An 11535-nucleotide genomic window follows, 5' to 3' on the forward strand; every position below is an offset into this window, starting at 1 on the left:
GGGCCATTTCTGTACAAACAAGATCCCAGCTTTGCTGCCCGGGCAAACACCCCCATACACCCAGCCGCTGAAAGCAGGTGAGGCTGCTGTAAGGAATCAGAAGCTAGTGTGAGAGCCCTCCCCGAATCTGACGTTCAGTCCAGAGGTTTCTATAAGTTCCTTTATTGACAAAGCAAAGTATAAAAAGAACAAGGCCCCCCAATGACCCATATGATTAAAAGTGCAAATTTACTCCAACCTGAAATAGAAAACAAATCTCAGGCCTCGACTGTTTGGGCCACGGAAATTTGGCGATTAAAACGCTTTTTAATCACACAACTGTAGCAGCTGAATTATATCTGATCAACTCTTTGGTCTCTGTTATTGGAACAAAATATGCTGTGGCTGCAGCCGACAGACTGCGCCCTAACACGCCGTTTGGGGTCAGAATACACATGAAAAATAACAATAAAATAAGAGGAATGTTTTAAAGTCAAGTGACTGAATCAAGGCACTTTTTTTTTTTTTTAAAGCAAAAGGTGCTAAAAATATTCCTGCATATCTGATATTTCAAAAACCAGACTAGCTATCATTTAGCTGCACGTTTTGGTCTGTTCTCTCCGTATAGAAGATGGCATATATCTTTCTCCCTCCCCAATTTATACTTGCTTTATCCCCACCAAATCATGTGCTATGTAGGTATAAAAACATAAACAGTAGTGTCTAAGTAACACATGTGATTTTTTAAAAAAATTAACAAATGCCAAGATGATAACACTGAACTTCTTTTTCCCTCTGGAGGGGACACTGGAAATGTTAAGGAGGCTCATTTCCCCCCACCCCTGGGAGGGAGGTAACAGCCTTCCTCCACGTGGATAAGCATAAGTCTTCATCCTCAAGGTTGAAAGCCACATTTTACAGAAAAAGGGACTTACTCCATGAGGTTCGAAGAGATGCTTTGGGAGTATTTTCAGTTAATGCCTTCAGAATTCGGGGATGTCAATTTCAGTGGGAGCCACCGAGTCAGAAAGCGATAGAGACCTCTGATCAGAACAGTCTTCTCGGCAGTGGGAAGGGTGACAAGCCTAAAGAGCTTGGCCGGAAGACCCAGCACTGTTTTTCTGGTGTTTACGGCCACCAACCATCATTGCCAAGCCACAGGCTAGGATACCATCAAAAACCTAATAATTAATTTAAAAATAAGAATAAAATGCAAATAAAAAAGAAACAAGTTATTCTGCAATCCTTCCTGATTACTCATCTGAAAGCTCCGACGGAACAAAGGGGTTTGGCCTTGACTCACTCAGGAAATGCCAAGAACCGGCCCCCAGCGGTTCGACAGAGGATCTGACTCGAAAAGAGGCTCCAGGATCCTGGGTCCTTCTGGGAATTGCAAGTTAAGTGTTATCTGTGGCCATGTTAATTTTTTTTTGGTTTGTTTCTATAATAAAGCTTAGCTCTGAGAGATAGACTTGAAATATCACACCCCCAACGAAGTATAACATCATACCCATAATGATAAACAGAACCTTATCCATACTTGGGGGCTTAACTGTGTAAGGCAGGGGTCGCAAACTGGTGGCCCCCAGGCTCAACCAAATGTTTTCTTTGGCCCACATGGTGTTTTGGACAGTTTTAAGTTATTCTGTTTAAAAATAAGGAAGTTTCACTTTTTTAAAAAAAAATCATGATTTCCAGCCCCTCTCTACCCATTTTTCCCTGCATGGAGCTGAGCCGTGACGGCCGCCCCTTATAAAAGGCGTAGTCTCCACTACCCCCCCCCCACCCCCCTTCCCTTATTTATCTTCCTAACTTGCTTCTGCAGGCTGCTGAGTTTGCGACCCCTGGTTTAGAATAGCACATACCTAAAAGTGTGTTTCCTCACCCAAACCTCTCTCACACCCTCACATGATTTCCAACCCGTCTCCCCTTCTCCCCATCTCTTCCTTTCACTTAAGTCCTTCTTCCTGAATTCTTCTGCTTTCTCTTGGTTCGCTTGAATTCTCCCTTCTCTCAGCTTCAGTTTCATTTTGCAAAGAAATAACCCCTTCTCCCAGCCCCTCCAGCATTCCAGGATGGCTCCTAGGACTGGTCAGACCCCGAACGGTGTCTCGTGGCAAAATGGCTGAGTCCTGTCCGCCAACACATATCCTTTGGACACTGGCTGGACAATTAATCTTTTTTTTTTTAACATGATCAATTTTGAACCTTCTTGTATGAGAATATTTGCATATATGAATCTCCAGTACCAAATACACACCAAAAACGTGTACGTTTCAGATCAAGGACATGACGGAGCCCTAATAAAACACAGAAGTGAGTGTAATTAAGTGCCTCGGGCAACCATCACACCTGGCTAATAAGGCCTATTATTGCATTTGTACACAGTACATGTCTGGGATTATTAAACATTGATCAAAATTGATCGAAAGCTCTGATTTGGTTACCATGGACAGAGAACAATTGCTCAGCATGGCATTTAAATAAAACATGAATATTTTAAAAACTCACAAACACAATGCCCCGTTACTTTAAAAAATAATAATAAAATTTAAAAATCTTGAGGATGGATGAGGCTTTGGGTAATTAACCTGAAAGAAATACACAACAAAAAAAACTACAAGAACAGTATGTTACCAGATTTAAACTTCAAAATGCTAGTAAGATACAAAAGAGAAGGAACCTATCAACTCGGCTAGAAATATCTGGAACACTTAGCTTTTAACTCCCCTGATCCAGGAGAATTAAGGACTACAGGAGAAATTGTGGCTGAGCATGAAAACATTATAAATATGTATATATATATATATATAAAGACTACTTAGTTGTGGCATTTATTTTAAAAGGTAATTTTTAAAAACACTGTGCAGTTTCTGTCTTTGCAGGAAGCTGCTAGACTAATCCTTTGCTAAAAGCAGTACCTATGACCTCACTGACCTGCAAAGCTTAGAGCGACCTTTGTGGTATCCAGGGGAACTGGCCCCAAAACAACCTCAAAGAGACAGTATGACATTTGCAACTGTTTCTTACAGTCCAAGGTTGCGAGGGGTAGAAAAAGTCTTTGCAGCCCCAATGAGAAGGATTCTCTAGAAATCGTTTATTTACAGTGATTTCCTGCAGTGGCCAAGTTGGTCCCCTAAAAAGGGTTGGAAGAGTTCCCTCTAAAGAGCTCAGAAATGAAACAATGGCCCTATTCAGGTGGCTACTTCTGTCTTCCAAGTTTTACCTTTAAGAGCCTAAGGAAGTGCATGTCTTTATTAAGAAAGACAAAAATCCCAGGGGCTGGCCTGGTGGCGGAGTGGTTAAGTTCGGACGCCCCACTTCTGCAGCCCAGGGTTTGGGAGTTCAGATCCCAGGAGCAGATCTACATACCACTCATCAAGCCCTGCTGTGGTGACATCCCACATACAAAATAGAGGAGGATTGGCACAGATACTAGCTCAGGGCCCATCTTCCTCACCAAAAAAAAAAAAAAAAAAAAATTCCGAAGGATAACACTGGGATGGCTGCATTTTCTATTAGGCCAGCAGATGGTGGACCTTTATAAACCTAAACTGAGTTTTAAGTCAACTGATGCAAAGGAGGGCTGTTAGAAATTTGGGAGGACAAGGAGTGGATTTCAGGATGGGCTCCTTCCAGGTGCTAAATACACCCAACCTGGTCATATTTATGCCCAAAGAGAAAAAAGAGCAGACCGCTGCCAAGGGCCATCTCCCTCGATTGGGGAGTAACTGATATTCAGGCACAGAGCCCAAGCCGCTGAACTCTAAGTGAAATGCTTTGCAAGTCCTGTGCCAAATCAACCGCTCCTCAAAGCTGGCCTGAGGACCACTTGCAGGCCGCTTGGGCAATGGGAGAAAAACTAACCATCACTGAGCATTGACTGAGAGAGCCAACGACATGCTAGGCACAGCAGCAGTAGCTCCTTTCCATTATCTCCTTCAACTCAGAAAGAAATCTCCATGCGAAGGAGTTTGCTAAAAAGCCTTAAAACAAAAAGGGTTTCTGTCTCCAGCCACAGCCAGCCCTGGCGAGACCCCTTGATCGGCAAAGACTGAAACACATCTTTCTCCAGACCCGACATGTTTTAGGCCCTCACCAGTGTTGTCTTAGGTATCTATTGCTGCTCTGCGCTGCGCCTGGCTCACAGGAGGTGCTCAATGAACGGGCGTTGACTGGTACACGGCCCGGCGTGCGCCTGCGGGGATGTTAAGCCAGCCTATTTTTCACTGCACATTTCCTAATAGGAAATGTACCCAGCCTCCCTTTCAGATGCAACATTTGGCACTAGCAATTATCACAATACAAAAGAATTGGTCAAAACAAGGTGCTATCTGCTCTGGAAGTTTCTCTAACTGACTCTTGACTGCCTCTCCACACATGTGATTTAATTCTTCGGGGACCTGTCAAACCCCCGTGATTGCACCATTTAAAAATTCCAACGACTCCAGTGAATTAATGTTAATTTGAATAATGGAAACTGTGTTTCTCAGATCATTCGCCCCCAGAATAGAACTTCAATTCCAGTTGTAGATTAAGATTCAGATTTTTGTAAAGACCATCAGGAACCCAGGACCTAGCAAGAAGTTACCTGAAAACACATTCCCTTCTTCAGATTTGGGGCCAGCGAGATCTGTGTCTTAAAAACCGACATGGGGCACTTTCTCTGCAGCTAGTTCTTGCTTCCTTTACTGGACTTCCCTAAAAGCAGAATCCAGAATCATTCTACACAAACCAACATTTGGACCAACTCTTAGCTGCTGCCCTTGGCTGTTTTTCTGTAGCCTGCCCAGGACCCCCTGGTGGGCGTGAAGAAGACGCCATAACTATATTGAATTGTGGAGCCAGGGTGCCATTTAAGCACCAAATACCATCTTCTGAATTTTCCAACACCTGCAGTTTATCTTCCTTGCATTCAACTGGCTTCATTGCCATCCCCACCCCCACCCGGTGGGAGAAGCTTTAGGACATTAGGCCAGGTGGGGGCGCTGTCACGGTTTATGGTTCGTCTTCAGGGAACCCCTGGGTACGCTGACTCCCTGGTGGGGGGCACCTGGCAAGGTAGCGGGGACCCCCATAGGCCCGGAGAAGCTGGGGCAGCCTTCGCCACGTGGACAGCAAGCGTGCCGCTGCGAGCTCCCGGGCGTGCCTGTCGAAAACAGCCAGGAGGTCAACTGGGGCTGCTTCACGCAGGACCTTGGGCAGTGGGCCCACCTCCACGGCCGCCCCGCCAGGGCCCAGGACGCAGTGGAAGAGTGTATGGCGTCGCAGCAGGCAGTCCCTAAGGAACTGCACCAACTCTTCCAGGCGCTCAACCAGGTGCGCCTCGTCCCAGCCTTGCGCCGCAGCCCCCTTGCGCAGCAGCACCGCCAGCAGCGCTGTCTTGAGCACGTAAGAGGAGAGGATGCGTCCCCACTGGGTGGCAGCCATGGGGTCCAGGCCACGGGCGCCTAGGTCGCGCAGAGCTTTAAGTAACTGCAGGCACTTGAGGTAGCAGGCACCTGGAGGGGCCCGTTCCTGCAGCCAGCTCAGCAGCTTCTGCTCCTGGCGCGCTGTGTTCACGCCCCACAGTGCCTCGGCACGCAGGCCTCCTGGGAGCTCCGAAAGGGGCCCGAAGGGCGAGGGTGGTGGTGGTGGTGCCACGAGGAAGACACTGTCGCCCAAATGGACAGCGGGGATGAGACGCACGGCCATGGAAAGGCGGCAGCAGCCGTAATCGGTGCGGCAGGGTAGGATATGCAGGGTGGGAGGCTGTTCCAGGCCACCCGGGGTCAGGCTGACGCGACAACGCTCCTCCAGGCTGTAGCGCACGGTGGCCAGGGAGCGCTGCAAGTGCGACTGGAACCAGCGCAGCACCAGCGCGGCCGAGAGGTGGCGCCGCCCACGCACGTCCACGCAGAAGCCGTCGGCGAAGGGTTTGCAGTCCCGGAGCCAGTGGGCCCCCGACGCCCCCGGCGGCGCCTTGAGTGCGCACACGAAGCAGCCGTGGAAGCCTGGGGACAGCCCGGGCTCGGCGCCCAGGCCCCGCGGCTCCAGCGCCACCAGCGGCGGGAGGCGCAGCGGCACCAGCACGTCGAAGCCGTCGGGCCGGCGGATTTTATGCTGCTCGTAGGCGCTGCCCACCTGGATGAAGTCTCCGCGGAAAGCCAGGGCCAGCGCTCCTCCGGGGATGGGACCTGGGGACCCTCGGGCGCGACCAGCCCGCACCAGCTCGCCCACGATCCGGCTTACGTGCGCCTTGCTGTGGCCCAGCACGTGCGGAGACAGGCGCACTTCGTGCTCGTAGTAACTCTCCAGCAAGATGGCGAGGCTCGGCTCTCGGAAGTGTCTCGGAGAGAAGGCGGTGTGCCTCCCCAGGCGCGGAGACCCGGGCAGGAAGCGCTGCCGGACAGCGTGGCGACAGCGCAGGAGGATGTAGCCGAGGAGGAGTAGGATCGCCACCTTGAGCAGCGGGAAGCCGCCGTCGGCGCCGTCGAGGGGCTCGGCCCGGGCGCCCCCGCTTCCCCGCAGGACATGGTAGAGGCACACGAGGGCGGTGCACAGGCCGGTCACCAGGGGCCAGAAGACGCGCAGATTGAGGGTGTAGTGCACCGACATGCCGGGTGCCTGGGGCCGCGGCGGCCGAGAAGCCCAGGGCGCGAGCCCCGGCGGCGCCCCCGGACCGGCATGCGCGCAGCGCCCGGGCAGCCCCGCTGGCCCGCTCGCCTGCGCCTCCGCGGCGGCTCCCCCCTCGCAGGGCTGGGGGAAGCCGCCCTCCAGCTCGGCCTCTTCTCCCGGCTCAAGGGTTCCTTGCAGCGGCGGCGCGCCTTGCCCTCCCGGGCCCGGGGCCGCGCCCTAGCCCGCCGCGCGCTGTGTCCTGCCCGGCGGCCCTCCCCGCCCGGCGCCCCGGCGCGCGGCCCGCGCCCAGCTGCTGGCCCGATCCGGCTCGCCTCCTACCCTGGCCGGCTCTCCTGGCCCGCGGGGTCGCCCGCCGCTCCCCTGCGCGCCGGTTCCCGTTACTCGGGCGCCGGGAGTTTCCTCTTCCGAGGGGAGGCGAGGCCGCGCCAGCTGGCGAGGAGGAAATGCCGAAGGCTGGAGCGGCGCGCGGGCCGGCCCCCTCCCGGGCCTCCGCCTTAAAGCGACGCGGGGCGGCGGGAGGGACTTCAGGACGCGCTTGAAACTGGCCTCCGCGGGCCACCCCCATCCTCTCTCCCCGAAGGCAGAACCGGGAAGGCCCTGATTGTGGGGCGGTGGCCTGGGCCGGGAAGGTTCTGGAGTTGTGCGCCCATAAAGTGACGCTGGGAAGGTGAAAGAAGGGGAAGACAGCTCGCCCCGAGCCTGCTCCCCCGCCCCCCCAGCAAGTCGTGGTGGCTGGTGGTGGTGGCGTGGCAGGCCTTGGGACGAAGCAGGCCCCTGCCGGGGTACCGCCGTCCTTCACTCAAACCACTGCTTCCTGGGCACCTACTGTGTGCCGAGCAGGAAGCTCGGTGCTGGGGAATAGCAGCCGAGAAAACAGACAAGGTTTCTGCCCTTCGGAAAGCTTGCAGCCTTTTTTAAAAAGAGGAAACCAAACAGAAAGGATCCCATAGCAGAGAATGCTCAGGAAGACACAAAGGTGGTCTGAGGAAGTGAGCAGGTGGGGCTGCCGTGGGAGCTGGAGGCTGCCTTTGGGGGACCGTGGTCTGAGATCTGAATGAGGAGGACCCAGCCTTGGGAAGAAGAATAGTGATACAGGACTCACAGTGTGCCAGGACTGTGCTCCCCACGTTACACAGATTCGCTCACTCCTCATGTCAGTCCTCTGAAATGGATGCTGTTATTTTCCCCGTTTTTCCGATGTGGAAACTGGGCCCAGGCAAGTTCAGCCACTTGCCCGAGGTGACACAGCTTTAACAGAGCTGCGACTTGACCGCAGGCATCCAGCTCCAGAGAAGCCAGAGGGCAGGACTGGGGGATGGGGACCAGGAAGTCCCTTCCTCAACTGCTGGGAATTCGCCTGTGTCCTTTGTGGGGACCTACACTGGGACCTCAGTCAGGGGAAGCTTGCTTTATTTCATAACAGGGAGCACTCCCTGAAATAATCTGGGCGTATTTAATTATCTGGATTGATTTAAGTAATTATTTATTTACTCCCAGTGCACCTTCCCTTCCCCCACAGCCGGTTAAGGAGAGCAAGGGTGAAGGCATTAAATGTGTCGAACCCAGCTGGCATCTGGGAATCAGGACTCAGAGGATGCTCCTGGGTTAAGCACTGAGATTACACCCAGGAAGTCCCGGGTTGGGCCTCTCAGAGCTCAGCAGACCTGCTCTCAGATCCCGTCTCTGTCACCATCAGCTCAGAGACCAGAAACACAGCACAGAAAGAAGGTGTCTCATGTTAGCGGAGCCGGCCAGGGGATCCTACAGCAGGATCCAGGAGCAGCAACCCAGGCGCTAAGTGTCCTTAGAAGAAGAGGAAGGGAGAGAGAGATCTCCATGCGCATGCACCGAGGGAAGTCTTTATGAGGACACAGCCTGAAGGTGACCATCTGCAGGCCGGGAAGAGAGCCCTCCCCGGAAGCTGGACCCTGCCAGACCTTGATCTTGGACTTCTGGCCTCCAGACTGGGAGAAATAAATGTCAGTTGTTTAAGCCTACGAGCCTACAGTATTTGGAATACGCGGCCCAAGCGGACTAATACGTTGGATACCCAGCGCTGAACCGGGAGGTGGGGTGAGTCCTGCCCAAACCATGAGAGGGTGTCCCCCAAGGAAAGTTGGGGTGCTGTGCTGGAAGGAGGGGCGGGGTGTTTTGGCATTCATAAACAACAGGCGGCCCCCAGGTTTGGATAAATCTCTTGGTCTCACTTTGCTTCAAACTCCCCGCCTAGACAGTGGGGGTGCCGCTCCCAGGGTGACTTGTTCTTTTTTCCTGGTAGATATGGTGCATGGGTGCTACCTTCAACCATGCAAAGAAGGGCAGTGCTCTAGGTCAGAGGTCAGCAAACGTTTTTGTCCAGGGCCAGAGAGTAAATGTTTGAGGTTTGCAGGGCCTCACCGTCTCTGCTATGGCTCCTCGGTCTGCTGCTGTCGCCCGGACTCGTTTCTGGGGCTGCCATCACAAAGTGCCACAAACTGGGTGGCTAATAAAAGGAGTTTATTCTCTCGCAGTTCTCGAAGGCAGCAGGGCTGTGCTCCCTCCGAAGGCTCCAGGGGAGAGTACTCGGTCGTCTCTTTCAGCTTCCCGTGGCTCTGGGCCTTCCGTGGCTTGTGGCTGCATCGCTCTGACCTCGGCCTGCGTCTTCACGTGACCTTCTGCTCTGTGTGCGTCTTCTCCTCTTCTGTCTGCTATAAGGACACCTGTCATTGGATTTAGGGCCCACCTGGGTAATCCAGAATGGTCTCATCTGGAGATCCTTAATTTAATTACGTGTGCAAACATTTTTCCAAATAAGGTCACATTTACAGGTTCCAAGGGGTAGGGCACAGACATATCTTTTGGGGGTGTGTTGGGAAAACCTCAGTTTTCTTTCCTATGTGTCTCTTTCACTCCTCACACAGAAACTTCACTTCTGACGCTTCTGGTCACCAAATGTGGAGGTCTGTGCCCACAACAAGCAATTCTCTGTGCACCAGCTGGGAGTCCTACATTTTAACTTAATTCTGACGCTATCCACCCGCAAGACCACCCCTCACCCCAGACCGCCCCTCACCCCACTTCAGTTGCCAGTCACAAGTAGTAGGGCCCCAGCTTACCCACAACTTTTGTCCAGTTTGGCAACGAATCAGAGGTTCCCATGACCCCATCCTTGGGTTCAATAATTTACTAGAGCGCCTCCCAGAACTCAGGGAAACACATTTACCAGTTAATCAAAAGAGATGGTAAAGATGCTTCTGTCCCCACAGAGTTGGGGCACGTCACCCTCCTGGTACATGGATGCGTTCACCAACCTGGAAGCTCCCCGAACCCCATACACTGGGGACCTTCTGGAGGCTTCCTCATGTATCATGATCAATTGTTAACTCCATTTCCAGCCACTCTCCCCTCTTCGGAGAATGGGGGCATGGGGCTGAAAATTCCAAGCCTCTAATCACGGCTTGGTCTTTCTGGCGACCAGCCCCATGCAGGAGCCACCCACCAGCGTCACCTCCCTAGAACAGAAGATACTCCTGGTGCTCTTATCACCTAGGACATTATGAGTTTTAGGAGCCCTATGCTGGGAATGGGGGGCAGAGACCTATCCATGTATTTTTTCTATTATATCCCGGGGACCACGTGAGTACCCCACTATGCCGAGTAGATGATGTGTCACTGTTGCTGTCTTTCCTGCCTCTAATGTGTTTCCATAGCACATTTCCTCCAAAGACTTTAAAGGACAACCTGGGAACTTTGCACTCAAACAATCTACTGTATGTGTCAGAGCAAATACAAATTCATGTATGCATCAATTTATTACCCACCTTTGTGGGTTCCTACTGTGCCAGGCAGCGGGCAACGTGAAGGAAAACACTCAGGCGCTCTGAGCTTACGAATGAAAACGCCACAGGGGATGGGCGGGTTCAGAAAACTGCCACTGATAATTATTTCATTAAAAATCTCCTTTAATGTTTAATATTTGACAAAGGCCACTCCTGGCTTTTTTTTGTTGTTTTTTTTATGGCTCATATACGCGCAGCCCTCTAGATATTTGTTATCCCAGAGGTGTGTCCCGTAGTGGAAGAATGACAACTTTGATGAGAGGGGAAGAGAAGCAGGAGGAGACGCCTTGCCCACAGGAGGCCTCAAGGCGGGCTCTCGGGGAGGGGACCTGTGACCAGGCTTTGAGGGATGGGAAAGGACGGTACATTTGATAGCTGGCACGGCCCTTCCCCTCGGTGTCTTCTTAAATGCTCAGGACAAGCCCAGTGAGGTAGGTGCTATAGTTAATGCCATTTCACATATGGGAAAAGTGAGGCTGAGAGAGGGTCAGCAACTTACTCAAAGTCACACAGCTGGCAGGGCTGACTCCAGTGCTGGGCTCTTAACCTCTGTGCTTCCTTCCCTTTCACACGGTAAATGGTTTTATGGCACAGAAAGAGCGCATTCTGGGAAGGCAGGTGAATTTCTGTTTGTATCTGTCTCCCTGCCAGGTGACGAGGTTCTGGGAAGCCAGGACTTTGCCATAGTCACCTTTGTAACCCCAACACCCAGTATCATGCTGGGAACGTCACAGAGGTTTGTTGAATGAATGCATGCATGCATGCATCAATAGGATTTTGACCAGCAGAAATTCAGGGAGGCCAGTCCAGGTAAAGGAAACAAAATGTGCCAGTGCACAGAGGTCAGGAGCATGTGACAGTGTGGGGGGCAGAGGATGTTGGTCCTGTCGTTGCAGAAGCCTGGAGTCTGTGAATGGACACTGGCGTTCCCTGGCCGACCCATGCAGCCTTCTCTGCAACTGGGGCTGGAAAGCTAAAGACACTCCCCCACTCCCTGGCACAGGGACAGGTGCTGCCCAAGACACCTGCTTTGCCAGGGCTGCGGGTGGCAGAGGTGGAGCACTTCTGAAACCCACAACTGGGCCCTGATTCCTTGGGCAGCTCCCTCGTTGGGGCTGAG

General features: G+C 52.6%; 1 protein-coding gene across 1 annotated transcript; it reads right to left on the reverse strand.

The window, feature by feature from the left end:
• Positions 1–146: 146 nt before the first annotated feature.
• ITPRIPL2 (ITPRIP like 2) lies at positions 147–9337 on the reverse strand. Its single transcript, XM_046666755.1, has one exon. It carries the CDS (start codon positions 6574–6576, stop codon positions 4978–4980), a length of 1599 nt encoding a protein of 532 aa, XP_046522711.1. The 5' UTR covers positions 6577–9337; the 3' UTR covers positions 147–4977.
• Positions 9338–11535: the final 2198 nt, after the last annotated feature.

Source organism: Equus quagga, chromosome 7 (assembly GCF_021613505.1).
Source record: "Equus quagga isolate Etosha38 chromosome 7, UCLA_HA_Equagga_1.0, whole genome shotgun sequence".
NCBI lineage: Eukaryota > Metazoa > Chordata > Mammalia > Perissodactyla > Equidae > Equus > Equus quagga.

What these genes read in the sequence shown, in the direction of transcription:
- ITPRIPL2 (XM_046666755.1), bottom strand. Translation starts at nt 6,576, where the DNA reads ATGTCGGTGCACTACACCCTCAATCTGCGCGTCTTCTGGCCCCTGGTG.